Below are 24,042 nucleotides of genomic sequence, written 5' to 3' on the forward strand. Positions count from 1 at the left end.
GCAGGAAGATTGCAAGTTAAAGTCTTCTCAGCAATTTGACAAGGCGCTAAGCAACTCAGCCAGACCCTGTGTCAAAATAAAATACAAGAAAAGGGCTGTGGATTCTGATTAGTGGCCAAGCCACCCTAGGTCCAATCCGAGGTACTAAAATAAACCAAACAGTGCAACAAAATATCAAATATCTTACTTTACTTTTTTTTTGTGGTACCAGGGATTGAGCCCAGAGGCACTCTACCACAAAGCTATATCCCCAGCCTTTGAATTATTTTTTTTTAAATTTTGAGATAGGGTCTTGCTAAATTGCAGAGGCTGGCCTTCAATTTGAATCCTCCTGCCTCAGCCTTTAGAATCACTAGGATTACAGGCAAGTACCACCACATCCAGCTACTTATTGAATGATTGACAAGGATCAAAGAGTATAAATACATCATATGAGCAAGGCTCAGATATTCTCGTATGTTGGTAGTGGGAGGGCAGGTAATTTGGTATAATTTCTGTTAACTTTTTTTTCCTGGTCACTTTGTGGTGCTGGGAATTGAACTCGGGGCCTTGTGCATTCTACACAGGTGCTTTACCACTTAGCCATGTCTCTAGGCTTTGGTTTGCTTTCTAAAGAGCAATATGGGGTACAACAAAATTAAATGTGTGTGGTCTTTGATCCAGCAATTCCAATTCTAAGAATTTATAGTTGTATATAGGTGCAAAGAAGTATGTTCAAGATTGCAGCATTCTTTTTATTAGGATAAGATTAGAAATAACCTAAACACTTATTATTAGCAAACTGTTTAAAATGACAATGGTAAACTGTGTGATGGAATATTTTCAAAAGCATGAGGCATCATTACATGTACTGATAAAGACGATCTTCTAGATTGTTAAATGAAAAAACAAGGTGTAGAACACAGTGTATATTAAATGTTATATATACACATGAGAGGTATTTATATGTCTCTAAAAGAAAACACTATCAAAAAAGTTAACAGTGGTGTCTTCCAAGAGGAGAACAAGACATAGGAGATTTATCTTTGCAGTTCACAGATTTCTTTGGTACCTTTTGAATCCTGAAGGATGTGCACATGTCTATTCAAATACATATAAAAATTTTAAAACCCTAGTTTGGGAACTAGGACATTAATAAGAAGCCATGTGCTACTGTACAAGGCAGCCCATGCCAAGGGCCAAATGAGTAGTGGAGACAGATGGTAGGGGCTGGCAGAATCCAGAGGAGGGAGAGGTCCTGGGGGTTGCATGGTTCCAGATGGCTGTGACCTAAGCTGGAATGAATGGCAACAGTGAGGTGGGGAGGGGAAGGTGGCAGTCCAGAAGGAAATGGTGAGGACAAAGCACACATGTTCCTGACACAGCAGAGGTGAGGGAATAAATCTGTTGGGTGGGATCCAATGCTGGGAAGCTGCCTCTTGGGTCTGTCTGAAGGAGGTAATTATATCCTGGCTTTACAAGTATCAGGGATGAAAGCATTCCCCCTGCATTGAGAGAGTCCCCAGGAGCCAGGCTGGGTGGCGCTCCCAGCTGCCACCTCCCCATACCACACCCAGTCTAACCCAGGCTTGCCAGTGCCTGCCAGCGTGCATACAGTGGGATGACTTTCGGAGTCTGACAAGAAGAGATAGCCATACAACTGCCAGGGGTGGGTTGGCTGATACAGCAGACAGGAGGGGAGATTGGCTGCCTCTCTGGATACCAAGCCATATTGGCAGATGACAGTCCCAGCTTTCTCTCAACCATCCCTCCTGGTCTCTCCCAGGCCCTTACCCCATCTCTATGAGATATCAGAGGACCCTTTCCAAAGGATACCAAAAGCCCTGCTACATGTCCCCAGAGAAGCATCTGTCCTAATTTAGGCCCAGAAACTTGGCTCCTGCCCCCTCCCTTGATGCCCTCCCCACCCCCAGATCCTGGGCAGGGCAGAGTCAAGCATCATTCCCTCCCTGCCCTGGAGGTGCCTGAGTCACTGTCTGGGCATCAGGCACCTGGCAGGCCAGAGGAACCATTGTGGGCAGGAGGGAAGACATCTGAGGAAAGGTAGGCAGCAGCACAAGCTTTAGCTTGGTCTGATCTGAGTTTGAATTCCTCCTCCTTGCATTTACTAGCCGAGTAAACTTGGGTAAGTCACATCACTTCTTTGAGCTTTAGTCCCCACCTCTATTCAGGTAACAAGTTCCTTCAACAATACTGAGTGTCTAATATTATCAATGAGGAACAAGGCCTTGCTCCCATGGAGTCCCCCTTTTGATAACATAGTAACTGTACCTATTTCAGAATGAAACAAGACAGTATGGACACAGGGCCTTGCACATACTGGGTGCTCAACAGATGGCAGCAATTTCTTGGGGTTTGAAGGACTTCCAAAGTAACCTTCCTTTCCATCCCAAATTTGAAACTAGGTGAGGGAAAGACACAGGAGTCAGATGGGAGATTTTAAAATCGGCATTTTTTTTTTGTAGTTATAGATTTGTAGATGGACAGCATGTCTATATTTTATTTGTGTGTTTTTTTATGTGGTGCTGACGATAGAACTCAGTGCCTCCCATGTGTAAGACAAGCGCTCTGCCACTGAGCTACACCTCCAGTCCACTAAAAATCAGCTCTTTTAGTAGAGAAAAAAAATGGTTTGAGGGTATAGCTGTGTTATTCAACCAAAATGGGTTTCCAAATATGCGCTCTGAATTAAATTACCCCCACCTCACCACACGACACACAATTGCAGCCTCTCTGTTCTGAGAACAGAGCCCCTTAAGTATAAATCCTGGAAGATGATTTGAGGACACTTGCTGCCTCTGAGTAACTCCCAGAGAGAAAGGAAGCCACTGGGCTGGACATGCCCATTTTCTCCTCTAAATACCTCACCATCCTGTTGTTTTCACTCCATTTTCTTTTATTAGAAAGTACTTGTTGGGAAAAAATGACAAGGACAGGAGAGCAAGGAGCTACTCCTTGAATGGCATCCTGGTGCCGGGCCTCATGGCATTCGGTGTTGTGATTCACCTGCTTTCTCCATTTCTCCACCTTCCCTACCCTGCTCTGTACCTCACAGGGCTGCATGACCTTTGTCCCCCTTGCCAAATGGCGTCTAGTTTTAGCCAATGGAAACCACTGGTTGGAAATTGAAGATGGGAAGAAGAAAGAAGCCAGTACCCCTGCTGTGGTTCCAGTTCCCACCTGGCAGTCCCAGCTTCAAGACCCTGGTATTATATCTCATCTGTTGGTTCCTCTAGCCTGAGAGATGACAGTACCTTCCTGATGTCACTAATTTTGAAGTCATCCTCCTAGCCTTCCATCTTTGGGAGGTGACACCAAGCCTGGGACAAGGAAGCTGAGGGTGACACTGAGAATTGAATATCCACTTGTTGGGGTGACATGTGGATGACTCTAGTTCCAACACCCCCAATGGTTAAACCATCCCTCAACCCAGAAGGTGATCCAAGAAGTCCATATGAGAAGACATAAGGACCACCACCAAGGCTGGAAGTAGGGACTTGAAGCTGTACTTGCATAATACATAGCATAGGATTAAGAAAAGGTCACTTGTTTTTATTTTATTTATTTATTTGTAGTACTTCGGATTAAACCCAGAAGGCTTTAGTATTGAGACCCCTAGCCCTTTCCATTTTGAGATGGGGTGTCCCTAAATTGTCCAGACTGGCCTCAAACTTGTGATCCTCTCACCTTAGCCTCCTGAGGTACTGAGATTACAGGTGTGCACCACCACACCTGGCTGGTCACATGTCTTATGAAAAGTGATGAGTGTTGATGGAGATTATCAGAGTTAGCCCTTCTGCTAGCATTTCCTCTTTGTTGGTGCTACTATGTTACTGCCTGACTGCCAACTTCTGGACTCTCTGTACATTGACCTCCTCCTGGCAAAGGCCTCCAGACTGAGCTGCAGCCATGTCTGACTGCTCTTCTGCATCGCTTTGGGCCTTCCAGTGGCCCAGCTTCTGTTGAAGCCCTGGGTGGACTTCATATTGCATGCTCCACAGCACCATGTCTTCCCCCAGGGTTTCCTATTGACTCTGCAGCCCAAGTATGTACAGCCCAGAAGTACAGGGAACTTGATATTTGATGGGGTGAAGATTTAACTCACAGAAAAAAGAAAGCAATGCATAACCTCCTCCACCCTCACCTGCCCGCTCCCCTAAGGATGGCCTGAGATGTCATTTACATCACTGCATCTTCTCTAGGCCAGGTTTGCCCTCCTTTCCTGCCACACTCCCCACGGCCCCCATTCTGCTCACTGGAATTATAGTCTAGTGAAATCTAAAATCAGATCTGCCTTCAGGGGAGCCCAGGCTAAAACATCAGCCTTCCTTTCTCTCTTGAAGGAGAAACCCCCCCTCCCTTGTGGTTTTTCCCAAGAGAAAAAGACATTTATGAGACAATAAGGCCACAGTACTTTATTTAGGACAGATACAGAGGATCTTCTAATATTCGTCTCCTTCCTCCTCCTCTCCCTCCCCCTCCAGGCTGTCCATACCCACCTCCTCGTAATCCTTCTCCAGGGCAGCCATATCCTCTCGAGCCTCAGAGAACTCACCCTCTTCCATGCCCTCACCCACATACCAGTGCACAAACGCCCTCTTGGCATACATCAGGTCGAACTTGTGGTCCAGGCGGGCCCAGGCCTCGGCGATGGCGGTCGTGTTGCTCAGCATGCACACAGCACGCTGCACCTTGGCCAGGTCACCCCCAGGCACCACAGTGGGAGGCTGATAGTTGATGCCAACCTTGAAGCCTGTGGGGCACCAGTCCACAAACTGGATGCTGCGCTTGGTCTTGATGGCAGCAATGGCGGCATTGACATCTTTGGGCACCACGTCTCCACGGTACAGCAGGCAGCAGGCCATGTACTTGCCATGCCGGGGGTCACACTTCACCATCTGGTTGGCAGGCTCAAAGCAGGCATTGGTGATTTCTGCCACCGACAGCTGCTCGTGGTAGGCCTTCTCTGCAGAGATGACTGGCGCATAGGTGGCCAGGGGGAAGTGGATGCGCGGGTAGGGCACCAGGTTGGTCTGGAACTCCGTCAGGTCCACGTTGAGGGCCCCATCAAAACGCAGGGAAGCAGTGATGGAGGACACGATTTGGCTGATGAGGCGGTTGAGGTTGGTGTAGGTTGGGCGCTCGATGTCCAGGTTGCGGCGGCAGATGTCATAGATGGCCTCGTTGTCCACCATGAAGGCACAGTCTGAGTGCTCCAGGGTGGTGTGGGTGGTCAGGATGGAGTTGTAGGGCTCCACCACAGCTGTGGACACCTGAGGGGCTGGGTAGATGGAGAACTCCAGCTTGGATTTCTTGCCATAGTCCACAGAGAGCCGCTCCATCAGGAGGGAGGTGAAGCCAGAGCCGGTACCCCCTCCAAAGCTGTGGAAGATGAGGAATCCTTGCAGCCCTGTGCACTGGTCAGCCTGTCCAGTGAAGAAGAAGAGAAATGTGGGGTATAATGCACCATTTACAAATGGGAAAGACCCATCTGTGCTGTTTCAAAATCCTCAAAAGCTTCATGAAGTCCTTGGAAGACTTTTCCAAAACCACAAGAGATCCATGTGGAGAGGCCTCCCTTTTTCTCCTCTTTCTTTCTACAGTCTCCTGAGGCCTTTCATACACAGCTCTCTTGAATCTTGTGACATAGTCATTTTTGTCATAACTTGGCAATTGCACCCAGCTTCACACCCATGTCCCCCTGACTAAATTTCAGATGTTTCTGGAGGACTTTTCTAATGAATCAATAATTCAGGACCATCCTTGGAGGAAGCCAAAGCAAATCACAGAGCCTTGGGATAACATTCTTTTAACCCATGATTTTCATGATGATATTCTGGGAATGCTTATGGGTCTCCATAACTTGGCCAGGCAACCCACTGACATGTTACATTAGGGGTCATTGCCTAGCACTGGGCCAGTCACTATGGAAAATAAAGAAGACCCCCAGCTCCAGGCTGGAACTACGTTGGCCTCCACTGATCAGAGCAGGGGCCTTCCTCATTAGTCCTAGTCCTTTTGTTTAGGAGGCTCTCCCAGGGGATGAAGCTGTCCTTCCCTAGTCTGGTCTCCAGAGCGTTTCACAACAGGGATCCAGATTCGCCTGCCCTGGCTCTCAGCCATTCCTTACCAGCTTCCGAATCCGGTCTAATACCAGGTCAATGAGCTCCTTTCCAATGGTGTAGTGGCCTCGGGCATAGTTATTGGCAGCATCTTCCTTGCCTGTAATGAGCTGCTCTGGGTGGAAGAGCTGGCGGTAGGTGCCTGTGCGAACTTCATCTGCAAGGGGTAGAGTTTTAGGTTCCACCTCCTTTATAGTCCAACTCCCAAGTCCCAGGGTACTCATAGGGAATGGGGTGAGGTCCCAGATTCTACCCTAGAATCCAGAAGAGCTGCATCCAGGCTGCTGAGATTACCCTCCCTGAACATGCTTTCCCATGACATGGAAAAGTATGTGCGGTGGCCTTGGAACTCAGGATCTGAGTGACAATGATTCTGTAGATCTGAAGTTCTAATTGGCTACAGCAACTGGGAGGCTATAACCATTAACTCCAGTCCTCTCCAGTGGTGGAATAAGCTATGGTAGGGACTGATCATCACTCACCAATCACTGTGGGCTCCAGGTCCACAAAGACTGCCCGGGGCACATGTTTTCCAGCCCCAGTTTCACTGAAGAAGGTATTGAAGGAGTCATCTCCTCCCCCAATGGTCTTGTCACTGGGCATCTGCCCATCTGGTTGGATTCCATGTTCTAAGCAGTAGAGCTCCCAGCAGGCATTGCCAATCTGCACACCAGCCTGCCCCACATGGACTGAGATGCACTCACGCTGAATGGGCAAAGGGCAGAGAACAACCTTAGGAGTGTATGGTGCCTGGACACCATTCTTCCCTATCTTCCTTGAATGGTTCTCTGGCTGAGAGCCAAGTTCCTGGACTCTGCTACCCTTGCCCCACCTCCCATATCTACACATTTATTGGTGGCATTTAAGACCACCAGGCACTAGTTGTGGGGTTAAAACTCTCAAAGGAAGCAGATGTGGGCAGATTGAAGATTATACAGCCTTGCTCAGTGACTAAGCTTCTCAATAAGGAACATGGACCGGATCAGCTGAGTCTGGCAGAGCATGATAGTCAGTCCACCCATGTTCAGAAAGAAATGAGAAGCCACTGGTAAGGAAAGCAAGGGAAAACATGAACACTAAGTTTGATACTCTCTGGCAGAGTGGGGAGTGAGTGCAATTGGAGAGGGAATCTATGGTCAAGCTTGGTGTTCATTACATTATGTTATTCTTTATATATTTTTACATATCTGGAATATTTCATAATTTTAATGAGGATGCTTTCTCCTTAAATTTAACACATCACTGACTTTCAAAATATGAAATAAGGACTTTGACTTAGGATTTTCAGATGACAGGAATGAATTCATAAGTAATCTGGATCCCAGCCTTATGAATTCTCTACTTGTCTTGAGCAAGAATCTTAAGCTCCTTGTTGGCATGCTGCCCTGTAAAATGGGGATGATAACAAAAACTGACTCCTAGAAAGAAAGAGGTTTGAATGGAAGGACTCATGCAGACTGCCTGGTCCATTGCCTGACATGCTAGGGTATGCCATTATATTTTAATTTCCCACCCCCAATTTCTGGTTTCATGATAAGAGAAGGGAATGAGTTGATGTAGGGATTCAGTGACTCTGAAACGTCCCAGGTTCCAGAAAGAAGGCTGACTCAGTCACTGTCACTAGTAAGACTAGCATGGCTACTGCACCTCTGAGGCTGCCCAGACTTTGTCCACAAAACCAAACACCACCCTGGCCCTCAAAACTGCCAGTATACACAGGGTGTCTCTTAGGGAACAAGGCTTCATACTCTGGAACAGCAGGTTTGGGACAAAGAACTCAGTCTCTGGAGTTACACAGACCTGGCCTCTCTGATGGCCTCTGACAAGTTACTTCATCTCAGCTTCCTAGTTCCTTTCCTTTTTTTTTTTTTTTTTTGGTACTGGGGATTGAACCCAGGGGCACTTGACCACTGAGCCACATCCCCAGCCCTGTTTTGAATTTTATTTAGAGACAGGGTCTCACTGAGTTGCTTAGTGCCTTGCTTTTGAGAGGTCAGCTTTGAACTCACAATCCTCCTGCCTCAGCCTCCTGAGCAGCTGGGGTTACAGGCATGCACCACCATGCCCAGCTTCCTTTTTCTTGATAATAAAAATGGGACCATCTCCCACCTTGCAGGCTTTGGTGTGTTTTTTAGTGCCTGTTTAATAAGCACAAGTTAGATGTCAGACACTGCGTTATTCCCTCCTCATACATTAACTCCTTTAATCCCCACAGCAATAGCCTTGGGTGGGTACTTTTATTATTCTCATTTCACAAATGAGGAACTGACCCTCAGGAAAATTAAGCAACCTGTTTAAGGTCAAGAGTGAAAGTAGCATCTTCAGAGGACAGACATCCTGGCTCCTAACTGCTCTTCTACCCTGTGTGGCAGGGAGACTGTCGCAGATACCAATCGTGCCCCACGCACAGCACAGCAGCTCCAGATAGATGGAGCACCTCCCACTTCTCCCTCCCTCTCCCATTGATCTGTAGCTGAAATATGGAGCTGAACAAAGGCACAGGTGGCAGAACTAAGAGAGAATCCTGAAAACAGCAGCTTCTGTGGAGAACATGTCACCCCAGCAAAGAAAGGGAACCAGAGCCCAAAAGGGAATCTATGGCAAGACCCAGGGTTTGGAGATTCAGCCAATATGGAAAGTACCTATGCTTTCTCCTCAAGTCCTGCTTACCCCATGCTCCTCACCCCTAAATTCAGAGCCCTTCAGCAACCCTGCTCCTGAGCAAGGCTCAGATGCAACTCTGGAAACTGTTGTCCTTTCTTTCCTCACCCTTGTACATACCACTCATACCCAGAAGTCTCATTCTATCTCCCCGCTTCACCTCGAGCTATAGCCCAGGGGATACCTGGACTCCCAAAGTTCCCTCACTGCAGCCACCTGCCCTGCTCACCATGTTGCCTGGCTGGGGGCTGTCTGGGGTCCTCTGTCTGTGTGGCTGCTGCTTGGTAGAAGGCAGGGAGGATCTGTGAGAAACCCAGGGCTGTGGCCTCCTTATACTCTCTGGTTGCTTTCATGGGGGAGTGTTGTTAGAAACGGCCCCAGGAGGGCTGGCCTGTTGACTTGGTTACAGCACAGTAGGCAGGCACTGAGCCTGGGCCCAAACAGGAGCCAGCTAGGGTGAGCAGAGGAGGGGCCAGCACTAGGAACCCCGCACAGGTATCCAGCTCCCTGGGTACCTGGGTCCGTTGCCAGTCACTTTATTCCTTTTCTGATTACAGCCCAGCTCTCACAGGTTGGAGAGGATTTAGAAATTAAGCCCCCAGAACTCGAACACCACCACTGCCTCCCTTCCCCCAGGACTAGTGAGACCTAAAGTAGTGTGGGTGGGACTAGGAAGACAGCTGCAGTCATCCAGAAATAATGAGTCCTTAGGCAGGAGATCAAGACTTGGACATTCTGGGTGCAAAGTCCGAATATCATAGAACATAGAGAACTAGGGTCAAATAGGGAACCCTGTGCCGAATACCTACTAGCTCATAACTTCTTTTGGCCTCAGTTTTCTTATCTGTAAGACTGTGAGTTTTAAGAGTTTAGGGAACAGCAGCAATCCTAGACTAAGCACCTGAGAGAGTTTATCTCAAAGGAGATAAACTCTCTCAGGTGCTTAGTCTCCCTACAGGCAAAGCAAGATGAGTCTTGAGGCTGTTCTTAAATGTCTCCCTAAGTATACTGCAAGTCATGGCTACACTAGCCTAGCCCTTATGTCCCCTCAGGAGACTCTGTATTGCCTTGGGAAAATTTCTGAAATAAAAAACGTCAATCTCTAGCATGTACCTCCTGCTTTATACACTGCTCCCCCAACCCTGTGCTAGGGATTGAACCCAGGTCTGGTGCCTGCTAGGCCAGTGCCTACTACTTTATAGTTCTTAAGGCAGCTTTGTACCTTACCTTCTTTGAGTCTCTCAACAACTTTGTGAGGTAGGCAAGGTGGTCCTCTTATTCCCATAATGAAGAAAAGGAAATTGAAGTCTCTGGTGTCTGCCCAAGGTCACATGGGGGTTCATTATCAGTGAAATTAAGATTCATCTGAGACTCTGGCTGTGCTTTCCTTTCCACATAGCAGAGCACTCACTACCCTACAGCTCAAAAAAAAAAAAAAAAAAAAAAAGCCATTCTTGTTAAGACAGGGTATGGCAGACCTCCTCAGCAACCTGGCCTGCCCTTGTCCCCATTTCTTTTCTGACAGGGGCTTGATTTTTTTTTTTAAGTATTCACCCTTCTATTCACTGTTCAAGAAAAATGGCTTCCTCCAAATGCATGGGTAAGTGGAGATCAGTGGAAACCATTCATGGTTATTCTGTTCCTTCCTTCCAGCGATTGGAGACACAAGGAGATGTCTGCTAGGGTGCATTTTCTGTCTTCCTTTCCTTCTTTCATCCCTTCCCCTTCCCCATCCACCCCTATTTCACCACTGTCTGTCTGTCTCCCTCTCTCCCTCTGTTTTTCTTTTCTACTTCAGTGGGTGCTTTAAAGAAAGGCTTTTCTTTCTGATAAGAAGAAATGTGGGAAGAAACCCCCCTTAAGAAAGTATCCTATGAGACCATGATACTTAGAGCTGCTGCAGCCATCACACAGGAAAATACCACCAGCCCTTGAGGATGCAAGAGCAGACAGCTGGAAATACCGGAGGTATTGGTGACATCACTGAACCAACCCTGGGACTGCCCTACACTCCAATTTGTAATGGGATAATGAATATCCTCCTTGTTTAAGCCATGGTTGTTTATGTTTTCCATTGTTTGCAGCCAAAAAAACACAAAAAACCCTCTTATAAACATGAGGGTAGCAATGGAGAGAAGAATATGATGCTAGGTTTTAACTTAGCACTTGGGTGCAGGGCGATGTTGTTCACTCAGACTGGGATGTCCAGAACAGAAGAGGGTTTGGCAGGAAGCAGGTGAGGGTAGGAAATTGAGAGCTCCACTGTGAATATGCTGTTTGAGATGTCTAATGGGCTCTTGAGTGGGGATATCAAGAAGGCAAACAGACATATGAGTCTGACGTTCAGAGAGAAGTCCAAAATGGGTTACGATCTGAGAGTCATCAGGATATCTGTGACATCCATCTTTGTTTGTTTTTGTGGTCCTTGGGATTGGACCCAGGGCCTTTCATGTCCTAGGCAAGTGCTGTGTCACTGAGACACCCCAGATATATCCATTTCTTTTTATCCTTTTATTTCACTGTTGCATGAGAATTTATACACTTTGGTTCTACTCACCCCCCCCCTTTATACTGGGGATTAAACCCAGAGGCACTTAACCACTGAGTTACATCCCCAGCCCTTCTTTTATTTTTTATTTCGAGACAGGGTCTCACTAATTTGCTTAGGGTCTCATTAGGTTGTTGAGGCTGGCTTTGAACTTTTGATCCTTCTGCCTTAGCCTCCCACATTGCTGGGATTACAGGCATGCACCACCATACCCAGCAGTTCTATTTCTTTTTGAATAATTCTAGAAGTGTTACAATAACTTTTTATTATGGACATTTAAACATATACCCCAAACTGAAAGTAATACAATAAAATTCTATATACTTATCGCTGAGATTCAACAAGTACTCCTTCAGGGAGAAAATTTTTTAAAAAAAATAAGAATACTTGGGACTGGGCTGTGGGAATCTCTGTTTAAGGTAAGCTACCAGAGATCACCAAGAAGGAGTGTCCAGCGGCTGGGGCTGAAGCTCAGTGGCAGAATACTTGCCTAGCATGTATGAGGCACTGGGTTTGATCCTTAGCACCATATAAAAATAAACAAAATTTAAAAAGGCATTCTGTCCATCTATAACTACAAAAAAGGAGGAGGAAGAGGAGGAGGAGGAGGAGAAGGAGGAGGAAGAGGAGGAGGAGGAGGAGGAGGAGGAGAGGTCATGACAAAAACAAGGAGCCATGAATAAAGAATTTCAGGGGCTGGGGTTGTAGCTCAGTGGTAGAATGCCTGCCTCACACACATGATACTCAGTACCACATAAAAAAATAAATTTTTGATACTCACACACATGATGCTCAGTACCACATAAAAAATAAATAAAAATTGTATCCATCTACAACTAAAAAAAATTTAAAAAATTTTTCAAGGAAAAAGGATGTTCTACCATGTCAAACAATGTTGTGAGAAGTTAAGATAAAGATGTAGACACATTCTTTGGAGATTTGGTAAGACTGAGATCACTAAAGACCCTGGATAGAACATCTGAGTGGAGCATGTGAGCCAAGGCTTCTGGCAAGTGTTGAGGAGTGAAGATAGTGACAGTAGGGACACCCACTCTCAATGGTTATGATATAAGGAGGACGACTGGTAGAAGTTCCAGTCAGGACAAACTTAAGGTTGCACAAAACTACAGCTCCACCTGTCCAAGATGGAGGTGGTGAAGACAGTTTAAACTTCAAGAACCTTGCTGCTCTGATCCAAGGTGAAAATGAGACTATGGGAAGGGGTTAGAAATGATGGAGGTAATAGCAGGTTAGGAAAGAGGGAGAGAGAACTGAACCAATGGATATCCACATGGAGTAGATAGACTGAGATGTGATTTGATGGGAAGAGTGAAGAAACACTCTACATTCTGTACATGCATGTGAATGTCTAAACAGTTTGGACCATTACCTTCATGGTCACAGAACTTATGGTCCTAATTCAAGAGATCTGTATATATCCTGAGAGGACAAACCCACACCCACACCCAAACCCACAACCCCCCCCACACACACACACACAAACACACACACACAATCAGAAGCAGCGTCAGCATTCTACTCACATGCCTTGAACATTTCTTCCTGCCTCCTGTTTCTCCATTTTCCCAGCTAGAGGGGACTGCTTAGGGGTTGTAAACTCCTAGCTCAGGAGTCAGGGTAATATAAACCAGTGTAACATGGGTTGAGTGTTAATCATTTTCAGTGTCAGAGAGGTATCAAAAGTGAAAAGGACTGGTGAATTGGATAGGGTAGGAGTTTATCTCCTACCCTAAGAAGATAACCACTATCAACCCCATTTGTTACTGAACTGGTTTCCTATTGCTGCTGCAATGAATTACTACATACTTAGTGCCTAAAACAACAAAAATTTATTATGTTACAGTGATGAAGATCAAAAGTCCAAAATAGGTCTATGGAGTTAAAATAAGGGTGTTAGAAAGGAAGATTCTAGGGAAGACTCTGTCCCTTGCCTTCCATCTTCTACCAGTTGCTCTCATTCCTAACTCATGGCCCATCTTTAAAGCCAACAATCATGTCATTCCAGTCTCTGCATCTGACCTCTTCTGATTCTGACTGTTCTGCTTCTCTCTTTAACTAATAAGGACACTTGTGAACAGTGGGTCCACCACTGAGATTAGCTTTAAGCTAATCTCACCATCTCAAGATTCTCACCTTCATCTCATCTGCAAAATATCTCTTCCTATAAGGAAACATAAAACAGGTTCCAGGAATTAGTATGTATCTTGGAAGTGGGGTGCACCATTCTGCTATTGCAGTTGCTAAATGGGAATGCAGGTTTGGTAGGACCAGAGGCTCCAGTTCTATTCAAGATAGGCTGGACATCAGGGATTTGATATGAATACAGAAAAAAGTTAACACAGTTGGCCTGAGACTGATGTTCTTAGAAAGAAGGATGGTTCATTGTGCTTTTCTCCTAGGAGTCTGGAATTTTGGTATATGCTAGACAGAGGTGTCTCTGTAACAAAACCTTTTTTTAAAAAATCTTGACTACTGAGTCTCTACTGGGTTTTCTTAGGCAGAATCACTGCAGGAAGATGTTACTGCATTTATATTTTGGAGGAAGAGTATGCTTTGTGTGAGCCTGATGGGAGAGAGAGGACATAGATTCCTGACTCTGTCTGCATCTTTCCTTTATGATCCAGTTGTTCATCCTTACTACATTGCTGTAATAAACTTTTGCTGTGAGCACAACTATACATGGGGTCCTGTGAGTTCTTCCAGTGAATATCCTAACATGAGGGTGGTTTAGGGTATCCTTCAACACAGTAATTCCTGATCTTCTCCTATTCTAAATGCTATGGTGATTAACAACATAAAGGCCAGAAAAGAACTTTTCTGAGAGGGAATTGTGTCTCTAAGTTGCCAAGCTTCAACTTCTGTCTTCTTAAAGTTCTATCCTCATTTTAGCCCTACCATGGGTCAAACATATTAAGAGTTTTGCCTGAGATAATGCAGGTCTCACTGTATTCATGGAGTACAGAAGGAGGAAAGAGGGTGAAGGAGAGCCTGCAAGATCTGTGTCTGGTGATCACCAATCCTCTGCAGAGGTCATGACCCCATTTCCCAAGGAGCCCTCCTATGAGCCCTTGTTGGCTTTCTTTTTATGAAGAAGACTTCTTTTCCCAACAAGATGGCAAGTCCACTGGGAAGAGAGACTTTGTCATATTTCACTGTATTCTTTTCTACGCCTTGCCTAAGTCAAATGCCAATTAACTATTTTGTTGATAGAAAGTTTCTGTCACTAGTTATTTTATGGGATTGTGTTGCATTGTCACACAGCCCTGGCCCTGGGAAAACAGGACAGGAAGAAAGGCAGTAATCGTTTGTCCTGGGAGATGGATTCTTAAGAACCAGCACATGGGTACTGCTTGAGGAAATTCCCCAATGGCGAGAGACAGAAAAATGTAATGCAAGACAGGGAAAGCAGAAATCACTTGAAAAGACATGACCTTGTAAAAATGGAAATGAAGTGTACAAAGTAGGAATGGCTTCTGCTGAAAATGCTAAGGTATCAGTGAGATTAAGTCACTTGCCCAAGGTCACACAGCACAATCTGAATAAGATTCCAGGTCCACAAGGCTTCAGGTCCAGCGCTCCAGGATTCTGGAGGCCACAGTGATTGCTCACCAATAGTGACCACGCTAATGAAGGGGCCACTGATCAGCTGGCGGCCGGAAAGCCTCAGGAGATTCCCCAGGGTCGATCCTCGCTGACAGGATGCGGGTTCGGTGCTGCGGGAAAGTCTAAGGACTGGGCACCCTGGGACTCAGGCTGTGCAGCTCCGGTCCTGGGCCTCCCATAGGTGTGGGCCAAGGCCCGTCGTCACCACCGGGACCAGCAGGCGGCGTGAGACCAGAAGGGGTACAGCCGAAAGGAGCCTCCAGGGAGGCGGGGCGGAAAGGGCCTTCGGCGATTTTGATTGCCGTCTGCAGCCAGGAAGATTTCATCCCTTACATCTAAGTCAGAACAGCTGAACGATCGGCGCCCTCATGACGCAGGTGCAAGTGAGACGCGCAGTGTCACCGCACCCTGGATCCCTGCGTGGGTTCTCTGGAGCCTGGGGTGTCAGCTTAGAACGGGAATCGAAGGGTTAAAGTCTGGGCGCTAGTCCTAACCCAAATCTGACGGGTGAAGTACCCAGGAATGGCAAGGGGCGGGCACCCGGCGTAGTCCCACCTTCGGGACCGCCTACCCTACGAGGGCGTGGCCTCCGGATCACCCAGCCCCTAGTGGGCGAGCGGAACTCGCGGGCCCCGCCCCCTGCCTATAAGAGCGGTGCGGCACTGCAGCTAGCGCAGTTCTCACTGAGACCCGTCACCCCGACTCTACGTGAGACGCACCACCCGGACTCACCATGGTGAGTGGGCCTCGCCGGGATTGCGCCCATCCTGTCCCCTAATTGTCTTTCTCCTTCTAGGCAACTTTCCTCCAGGGATACTTGGGACCCTACGCCCAGCGTTCCGGGTCTCAAGGAGGTACAGAGGTTTTGCACTATCCCCAGCCCCCCTCTGGGGGTGACTTTGGCCTGGTGTGTTGACCACCTTCAGAGGCTGGAGATGTGGGGGTGGCCGGGTGGGATTCTCCACTAGCAAAGAGGAGCCCTCCTAGCAATGCCCTTCTGTCTCCCCAATCGTTTGTGCCCCAATCCTCCTGAAGGGAGCCAAAAGGTCCTTTCCACCGTGACCCGCTTGGCTGCCCCTGCCCCCAATCCCCCCCGCATCCCCAGTCGCTGCAACTGACAGAACACGTGCTTGGCTCAAGAAGGTGGAAGGGGTCAAGTTACTTGGTGCCGCATCCCCTTTTCCTACCTGGGTGCATCCCTCGCACCCACAACCCCCCCCCTCCGGTGACTCAGCACCCGGCTTCTGAGCCGGGAGGGGTGGCGGGAATGGGGTTCGGCCTCTTGAGGCGAGCCAGCCTCTCTCCTGCGGGTGGGCTGAGGACTGGCAGAGACAGCTGGCATTGAGCGACAGCCCAGACAGAGGCCAGGTTGGGGGGAGGGGAAAGCTGTGTGTGTGTGGGGGGGTGGTATTTATAGCTTAGGAGCGGGGGCCGAAACTCAATCCTCACTTTCGGCTAGGAAGTAACTGGAAAGACTCCTGCGGGAAAGCGGATGTAGGGCCTGGGTTCAGGATGGCGCTCACCCTGTGTGGGGCAAGGCGGGTTACCTCTGGGGCCTCACCACAGGTTCCGCTTCCTTTTCTGGGTATCTGGAAACTGTCACCCCGCCATTTCGTTGTGGAAGGGAGGTGCGCGAATTTGGTGCTGCAAGGGTTAAATTTCGGACACTTAGTGGCAATACCCAAGGCAGCGAATGCCCCAGTGCCCATGACCCTAATTGCCCGCCCTTACTGTCTGCTCACCAGCATTTTCGCTGCTATTTCCGTGCGGGCTGTCGCGGTGGATGAAGGTGGTGAAGACATGCAGAGTGCGGGGGTGGATGTGGGGAGAGGAGCCAGATGGGATTGATCCCCAAGGCCAGATGGGATTTAAAGGTGGGGAGAGAGGGCATTTTGATGACTAGGGTAGTCAGCTGATCCAAAGGCTGAAAGACCTCTGCTTCCACCATAAAGAAGGGGAAAGGGTTATAGGAAATTTAAGTTCCTCCCGAAAGCAAAATATTAAGTGGGGAGGCCTCTGGCTAACTCTGGAAAACCTGGAGAAGCGGGTTGTGGTTAGCAGGGATTGGGAGAAGCTGCAGCCTCTGCTGGTCTCATGCACATGCCCTTTCTGTCCTCAGTGTCCTGTCAATGTGACAGGGTCATGCTGAGCCACAGCTCTCACTTGACAAATTTCCCACTGTGAAATAGACTCAGGAGTTGCCTGCCCTCCCTGGTACCTCCAACTAGGGAGTCCTGTGTAGGAGATCCTGGGGAGGCTGCCAGCCTAAGCCTCCCTTCTTGCCAACTGAATCATCCCAGCTGGTTATAGGATGGGAGAGAGGAACATGAGGTGAGGACTTGTGGATGTGGCATTTACCATGTGCCTACCCCTCTCTTTATCCCTCTAGCGTGAATGTATCTCAGTCCATGTGGGGCAAGCAGGTGTCCAGATGGGCAATGCCTGCTGGGAGCTCTACTGTCTGGAACATGGGATTCAGCCCGATGGCCAAATGCCCAGTGACAAGACTATTGGTGGAGGGGACGACTCCTTCACCACCTTCTTCTGTGAAACTGGTGCTGGAAAACATGTGCCCAGGGCCGTCTTTGTGGACCTGGAGCCAACTGTAATTGGTGAGTAGAGGGGGCAAATTTGAGGAAAGTGAAGAGTGACTGAGAGAGGGTGTCTAAAGTTGACTTTCCTGGTCCTGAAAACTCCTATCCCTATTTGAAGCTAAAGAAGGCAAGCTGACCTCAGGCAGGCGGGGCTGTAGCAGGTCTGAGTTTCTTTCACACTATGGTATCTTAGGCTGGCAGAAGGATGAGCTAGCTCTTCTCTATATCTGGCCACAACTACCACCCAAGGGGAAGGTCCCTGCAGAATGCAGCCTTGTGGTTTTGTTCCAACAATGTGGTTTATCCCTTTCCAGATGAGATCCGAAATGGCCCATACCGACAGCTCTTCCACCCAGAGCAGCTCATCACTGGGAAAGAGGATGCTGCTAACAACTATGCCCGTGGTCACTACACCATTGGCAAGGAAATCATTGACCCTGTCCTCGACCGGATCCGCAAGCTGGTAAGAATTTGTCATGGAAGGGAGGGAGTGTTTTTCATCCATTTCAGAAAATATGTGTTGCAGAATGTGAGCTTCTATGGAATACAGATTGGTCTTTTCCTTGACTTCTCAGATACTTTAGGCTACATATAGCTACAAGAGAGAGTTCCTTGGGTCCTTCCCCTACTTATACTGCTCTCTTTCTTGCCTTCCAGTCTGACCAGTGCACAGGACTTCAAGGCTTCCTGGTATTCCACAGCTTTGGAGGGGGCACCGGCTCTGGCTTCACCTCCCTCCTGATGGAGCGGCTCTCTGTGGACTATGGCAAGAAATCCAAGCTGGAGTTCTCCATCTACCCAGCCCCTCAGGTGTCCACAGCTGTGGTGGAGCCCTACAACTCCATCCTGACCACCCACACCACCCTGGAGCACTCAGACTGTGCCTTCATGGTGGACAACGAGGCCATCTATGACATCTGCCGCCGCAACCTGGACATCGAGCGCCCAACCTACACCAACCTCAACCGCCTCATCAGCCAAATCGTGTCCTCCATCACTGCTTCCCTGCGTTTTGATGGGGCCCTCAACGTGGACCTGACGGAGTTCCAGACCAACCTGGTGCCCTACCCGCGCATCCACTTCCCCCTGGCCACCTATGCGCCAGTCATCTCTGCAGAGAAGGCCTACCACGAGCAGCTGTCGGTGGCAGAAATCACCAATGCCTGCTTTGAGCCTGCCAACCAGATGGTGAAGTGTGACCCCCGGCATGGCAAGTACATGGCCTGCTGCCTGCTGTACCGTGGAGACGTGGTGCCCAAAGATGTCAATGCCGCCATTGCTGCCATCAAGACCAAGCGCAGCATCCAGTTTGTGGACTGGTGCCCCACAGGCTTCAAGGTTGGCATCAACTATCAGCCTCCCACTGTGGTGCCTGGGGGTGACCTGGCCAAGGTGCAGCGTGCTGTGTGCATGCTGAGCAACACGACCGCCATCGCCGAGGCCTGGGCCCGCCTGGACCACAAGTTCGACCTGATGTATGCCAAGAGGGCGTTTGTGCACTGGTATGTGGGTGAGGGCATGGAAGAGGGTGAGTTCTCTGAGGCTCGAGAGGATATGGCTGCCCTGGAGAAGGATTACGAGGAAGTGGGCATCGACTCCTATGAGGATGAAGATGAAGGAGAAGAATAGAACAGCTGCCTGGAGCCTCCTTACTATGTTTATTGCAAAATACTTTCAAAATAAAGTTTCCTTGCACGGTTTCTTGTCCCCTCTGTGAATACTTGAGCTTCTGCTGCCTTCCCCTTTGTGCTGCTGCTGCTGCTGCTACTGCTACTGCTGCCCTCACTATTTGCTGCTCATGACACTTTCCCTTCCATGGCTGAAGGTGAGACTTGCCAAGGGGCCCTTTCCAGGCCCAGGAATCATGACCCCAGGGACCTTGATATTAGGTCCTAGGGGGATCCAAAAATAGGGAGGAAATGAGGACCAAATCCCCCTGGACCTGTCTATCCTGTCACAAACTATTGAAGGATATGAGTCTTCACTTCCTTACAAGTAGGAGTTTAAATCCAGTAGTTTCTGTGTTGGAGAATGGACTGCCACCCTATTATTCCTGCTGCTTCTGCATCCACCAACTCTGGAAGCAAGACTTGGGCAAGGCTTTGCTGTGCATTATTAGTTTGGGAATGGGGCTGAGCTGGCCCAAAGTTCCCAGGCATGGAGTCACATCATAAGCTTGGGGGGTGGGAGGGAACAAGGGCGATCTGGAGTTGTTTTTGCGATTGCACTTCTCAGCAGCTTTGCATAGCTTACTGTCTGTCTTGCTTTGCTGGAGCTAGGGCTGTGCCATTAAAAGTCAGGTCTTCTCCCTGTTTGTGCTTTCTTTCAGCCTCAGCCTAACACTAGCTGGTGGGAACCTCCTGCCAGGGCCCTGGGGGAAAATTCAAACTTTGCTAATAGGCACCCCAGGACCCACACTGACGTCAGTATGTGGCGGTGGGCATGGTGGGGGAGGAAGCTTCAATCTCAGGAGCAGGAGATGCCAACCTGCCCTTGCCGCCTCTCCCTGGTGATTCAGGGACACTGTGGCCTTCCCTGGGGAACAGGTTTTAAGCCCAGCTAAGGGCAGGGCCCCTGTTTACTCAGCAGAGCAGACAGGAAGTGGCTGCTGAATACTGCCACACCACACTAGTCTCATTAATTATTAACTACGTGTGAGCTAGGAAAATCAGGGAGATGTGGCCAAAATGGTTGCCAGCTCCACTCCCCTTGCCCCAGGCTGAGGATGGGAGACCAGTTATGAGGCTGTCTGAAAGCTTCCCCAGGTGTCTCCACCCAGAGGCTCCTGGCCTGGCAAACCGGCTAGGCTACTTTAACTAAGTAACCCACCCCTGGGAGTGAAAGAAGAAAAGAAATAGTTGAGTGTGCTTTTAGGGGTGCTGATCTCAGTTCTTAGCAAAGGCAGAAACTAGCTCAAGTCAGAGCTTTAATTTTACGACTAAAACAAGCTAGGAAAAAACTACCCACATATCAGAAAAGGACACTTGCCTCCTGTTAAATAATACAGAAACACCTTTGCTGACTACACCAGTACCTCTTTCCAGGCTGTTCCCTTGGAACTGGCAACCAGACCCTGGGCCCCTTGCATCTCTTCTCTGCCTCTACACACACTGGGAATAAGATCCACACCAACCTGCTTTCACTTTATTCTCCTGTTTATACATTCTCCTGCTTCCAGATTTGAAAGCAGAACATGATGTGAGCCCAGCAGTCCAGCTCAGTCCATATTTTCTGTTTCACTTTCTCCCCCAGCCTCACCACCAGTCAGGCCCCTTGCCTATGTACTGGGGTAAAAGAGCAGAGAGAGGACTGAGATAACGATCCTCATCCCTGGTACCCAACTGTCAAGAGCAGCCCTGGATAGAAAGGATGAACTTCCAATGAGGGATAAGAGCCTCTTTCCAAGGCACTTGGAGCCATCTCAATGTGGCCACTGGTTAGTTCAGATTTGAGTGGTGTGCTGGCCTGGAGCTGGGGGTTGCATTGCCTCCAATTGACTGAGGAGGAGAGGAATGTGAGGGCGTTGCTGCAGGTCCACAGTCATCATGGAGGCCAGCAGCTGTCGAAGTGCTGAAGAATGCCTGTGGAAGGAGGAGGGCAAGGTGAAGGGAGGGCCCCTTGCTAAGGTCCAACTCAGCTTACCCTGGGGAAGTCTGAAATGCTTGGTGTTCCTCTAAGTGCTCACCTGGGGCTTTGTGGGATGCTGAGTTGGTTCTGCACAGCAAGGGCCACACTATCACCTTTCTGAAACACCATATCATAAGGGCCTTCCCCAAACATCATGGCATAAAGCACACAACCTAGGGACTGAGCACAATGTGGTTAGTCCCTGGAAGGGAACTGATGGAAGTGACATCTCTCCCCTTCTGTGGTGAAAAAAGACTACAAAAGCTAAAAAGAATATTCCAACCTGAGCCAGTGGCACTCCCAGGGCCCAGAGAAACTGCCAGTTAGCCAGAGACCTCTGCAGTCCTTGCTCAGATACTGCCTTCAGCACTGATAACGAGCAGTAACTACCCAGCTCGGTGTGAGGGATTATACCACTTCCTGAGCAACTGAGTATAGTATCAGTGACAGTTACCAGGAAGGAAGTTGAGGGGTATGGAGACATACTGTGGTTCCTGGGGCTTCATGCAACAGAAACCAAACACTTTCTACTGCCCCTCCCCACTCCACAGCAGGTACAGAGTTGCACCCCTCCCACCCAGAGTCCCACCCAGTTGCTTCTCACCCAGACATCAGTCCGTTCATCGATGACACAGTGGCTCTGCACAGAGAAGAGCTCCGGGGCCCGGTAGGAGATGGTGCACCGCTGGGCTGCCCAGTCCTGGAACAGTGGTCCCAGAGCTCAAAAGTGGGGCGCAGGCCACAGTAATGTGACTGAATTTGGGCATGCACCACAAGGAATTGGGAATGGGAAACAGGTGGGCAAAGGAACCTGGAGACTTACCTGCAGGGTCAGAGCCTGGCGGGAACCCTCCACTTGGATACATGCTTGATTCATGGAACCGAAGTCCATTAAAACTGGCTGTCCCTCATCTCCAAGCAAGATATTGGTGGGCTTCAGGTCCCTGGAGTGAAGTGAAAATGACCAATAAGCATTCCTGGACAGGAAGACTTGGAATCCCAGGGAGCAAAAATATCAAGGGGGTTTTCCTTGGGAGGAAAGTGGAGACCTCCTGGTTGTCTTAGTGAGGTTCTTCCTCTTAGCTCAGCATGTACCTGGGGCCCTCCCACTGACCTGTGGGCATAACCTTTGGTATGAATGGCCTCAAGTCCTCTGCAGATACCCAACAGCAGCCGAAGGATTTGATCCTCAGTCAGGAAGTTGCCTTTGTCTTTCAGCCTTTCTATCTCATTCCACAGCGTACCTCTCTGCAACACAAGTTTCCTCAGTTGAGATTTTCTGAAGTCTCTGTTCCCTGGGCCTAATCCCTGTCCTGTGTGTCAAAGCCCACCAATCCTTTCATCACACATACCTTGAAACCCACAGTCCCACTTAGACTCCTCTAAACTCCAAATCCAAAGTGGTCAAACCCTGGACATGGCTCCTGTTTCCCAACATGCTTGACTGCTCACAGTCTTCAGTAGGTATCTGCTAAAACCCCCTCCATAACCAAGAGACTTTCTGACCTTGAAGAAAGGTAGCAGCAGCCAGGCCTCATGCTTAGCACCCCGCTCTCTCAGACAGTAAGCCACGAGGCGAAGAATGTTGGGGTGGTGGAAGAGGCGATGCATGTCTGCTTCCCGCTGAGCCTCCTCCCGGTCCTGCTGCTCGTGACACAGGATTCGCTTCAGGGCGTAGAAGTGTCCGTCATGTAACCCCTCCACTAGGTCCACATAGCTGAACCCACTGTGGGCCAAAGGGGTCAGTGAAGGACCATGATCATCTCCCACACAGCTTGGACCCAGAGGAATTCCCTTGGGGAGGGGTACCTCTCTCATTGCGTAGAAACCCTCCCAAGATGTGGCTCTAAGAGAAGTGTGAATGAGTTCCTCAGGAGCAGGAACACAAAAATTGTTAAGGCCCTGTGGTCCTAACAATGTTCTGCACATGATAGAAGCTCAATAAATATAAAGTAATAGCCAACATGTATATCAAGTTCTTATGAACTGGGTGGGACACCTATATACATTATCTAATTTAATCCACACAATTACCTCAGTGAGGTATGATAATCATCTCCTTTAGGTAGATGAAGAAACCATAGCTCACCAGGGTCACACAAGGTGGATCTAAAAGGCCTGGGTCCAGAATCCACTTTCTTGACCCATTCAGCTAAGGCTCGGTCAGATAAGGTAGATAGGGATAAAATCCTTGTGCTCCTATCATGTGCAAACCCTATGGAGTCCCTCAGTGACCATATCCCAGGGGGCAAGCTAAGTGATTTCCAAACACTCACCCCTCCCCCAGTTTCTGGATGAAGAGGTAACGCTTATTGTCAATGATGACAGTTCCACGAGAGCAGACACACAGGGCGTGTCCCATAATGTCTCAGTCATCCTTCTCAAGGACAGACTTTGGTTGCCAAAAGGTTCGTCCAGAGTGAATGGGCTCTTCTAGGTGATGCCCTGGGGACCCAGCGGATCATGCTGGAAAGAAATCGACCGCAGGTCGCGGGTCCGGCATAATCCAGATGGCCCTGAAGTACAATTGCGGACAGCTCAGGCCCAGGTCTCGGACTTAGATTCCCGTCTAAAGAAAACAGACCCTGTCGACAGCAGCTCCAGAAGGCTGAGTCAGGTGCCCTAAAGCCTCTGGCCACGCAGCGACTACCAGGTCGCTTCCTCCAACCCCGGCCCACCTTTGGACGGATCCCGCTCCCAAGCTCTTGGGGCTGCAAAGGCAAGGCACAGGGTAGCTCCCGAGGAAGTGCGAGGCTCGGGCCCACCTCCGGCAGAGCCCACTCCGGGTTGCGGAGCCCAGGATCTGCCAGCCGCGACTCCCCACTGACCTGGCTCGGGCCCGAGCGAAGCACCAGGGACCGGAAGT

At 49.0% G+C, this 24,042-nt stretch overlaps 3 protein-coding genes across 10 annotated transcripts; 1 reads left to right on the forward strand and 2 right to left on the reverse strand.

The window, feature by feature from the left end:
- Positions 1–4,442: 4,442 nt before the first annotated feature.
- LOC143406893 (tubulin alpha-1D chain) lies at positions 4,443–6,796 on the reverse strand. The gene is made up of 3 exons (XM_076865867.2): positions 6,605–6,796; positions 6,131–6,279; positions 4,443–5,426 (listed from the first exon to the last, which is right to left on the reverse strand). Exons 1-3 carry the CDS (start codon positions 6,723–6,725, stop codon positions 4,443–4,445), a joined length of 1,254 nt encoding a protein of 417 aa, XP_076721982.1. The 5' UTR covers positions 6,726–6,796.
- An 8,823-nt stretch (positions 6,797–15,619) lies between these two features.
- Positions 15,620–19,249, forward strand: Tuba4a (tubulin alpha 4a). Its single transcript, XM_076865901.2, has 4 exons — positions 15,620–15,691; positions 17,345–17,567; positions 17,864–18,012; positions 18,207–19,249. The coding sequence occupies exons 1-4, from the start codon at positions 15,689–15,691 to the stop codon at positions 19,176–19,178; spliced, it is 1,347 nt and encodes a 448-aa protein (XP_076722016.1). The 5' UTR covers positions 15,620–15,688; the 3' UTR covers positions 19,179–19,249.
- A 1,417-nt stretch (positions 19,250–20,666) lies between these two features.
- Positions 20,667–24,032, reverse strand: Stk16 (serine/threonine kinase 16). 8 transcript variants are annotated; one of them, XM_076865905.1, is made up of 8 exons: positions 24,005–24,032; positions 23,453–23,692; positions 22,683–22,902; positions 22,291–22,424; positions 22,000–22,120; positions 21,781–21,876; positions 21,235–21,356; positions 20,667–21,130 (listed from the first exon to the last, which is right to left on the reverse strand). In XM_076865905.1, the coding sequence occupies exons 2-8, from the start codon at positions 23,536–23,538 to the stop codon at positions 20,992–20,994; spliced, it is 918 nt and encodes a 305-aa protein (XP_076722020.1). In that variant the 5' UTR covers positions 23,539–23,692; positions 24,005–24,032; the 3' UTR covers positions 20,667–20,991. The 8 variants fall into 8 exon arrangements, with proteins under 8 accessions (XP_076722020.1, XP_076722021.1, XP_076722018.1 ...); XM_076865906.1 differs by having other exon boundaries at positions 23,453–23,745; positions 24,005–24,028; XM_076865903.2 differs by lacking the exon at positions 24,005–24,032 and adding an exon at positions 23,855–23,998.
- Positions 24,033–24,042: the final 10 nt, after the last annotated feature.

This window comes from Callospermophilus lateralis, chromosome 9, assembly GCF_048772815.1.
Source record: "Callospermophilus lateralis isolate mCalLat2 chromosome 9, mCalLat2.hap1, whole genome shotgun sequence".
NCBI classification, from domain to species: Eukaryota; Metazoa; Chordata; class Mammalia; order Rodentia; family Sciuridae; genus Callospermophilus; species Callospermophilus lateralis.

What these genes read in the sequence shown, in the direction of transcription:
- LOC143406893 (XM_076865867.2), bottom strand. Translation starts at nt 6,725, where the DNA reads ATGCCCAGTGACAAGACCATTGGGGGAGGAGATGACTCCTTCAATACC. An exon ending in CCTGGAGCCCACAGTGATTG is followed by an intron (nt 6,280 to 6,604) that starts GTGAGTGATGAT and finishes TACCCCTTGCAG; the next exon opens with ATGAAGTTCGCACAGGCACC. An exon ending in TAGACCGGATTCGGAAGCTG is followed by an intron (nt 5,427 to 6,130) that starts GTAAGGAATGGC and finishes TTCACTGGACAG; the next exon opens with GCTGACCAGTGCACAGGGCT.
- Tuba4a (XM_076865901.2), top strand. An exon ending in CCTGGAGCCAACTGTAATTG is followed by an intron (nt 17,568 to 17,863) that starts GTGAGTAGAGGG and finishes ATCCCTTTCCAG; the next exon opens with ATGAGATCCGAAATGGCCCA. An exon ending in TCGACCGGATCCGCAAGCTG is followed by an intron (nt 18,013 to 18,206) that starts GTAAGAATTTGT and finishes CTTGCCTTCCAG; the next exon opens with TCTGACCAGTGCACAGGACT.
- Stk16 (XM_076865905.1), bottom strand. Translation starts at nt 23,538, where the DNA reads ATGGGACACGCCCTGTGTGTCTGCTCTCGTGGAACTGTCATCATTGAC. An exon ending in ACCAAAGGTTATGCCCACAG is followed by an intron (nt 22,121 to 22,290) that starts GTCAGTGGGAGG and finishes ACTTCACTCCAG; the next exon opens with GGACCTGAAGCCCACCAATA. An exon ending in ATGAACGGACTGATGTCTGG is followed by an intron (nt 21,357 to 21,780) that starts GTGAGAAGCAAC and finishes CATTGTGCTCAG; the next exon opens with TCCCTAGGTTGTGTGCTTTA.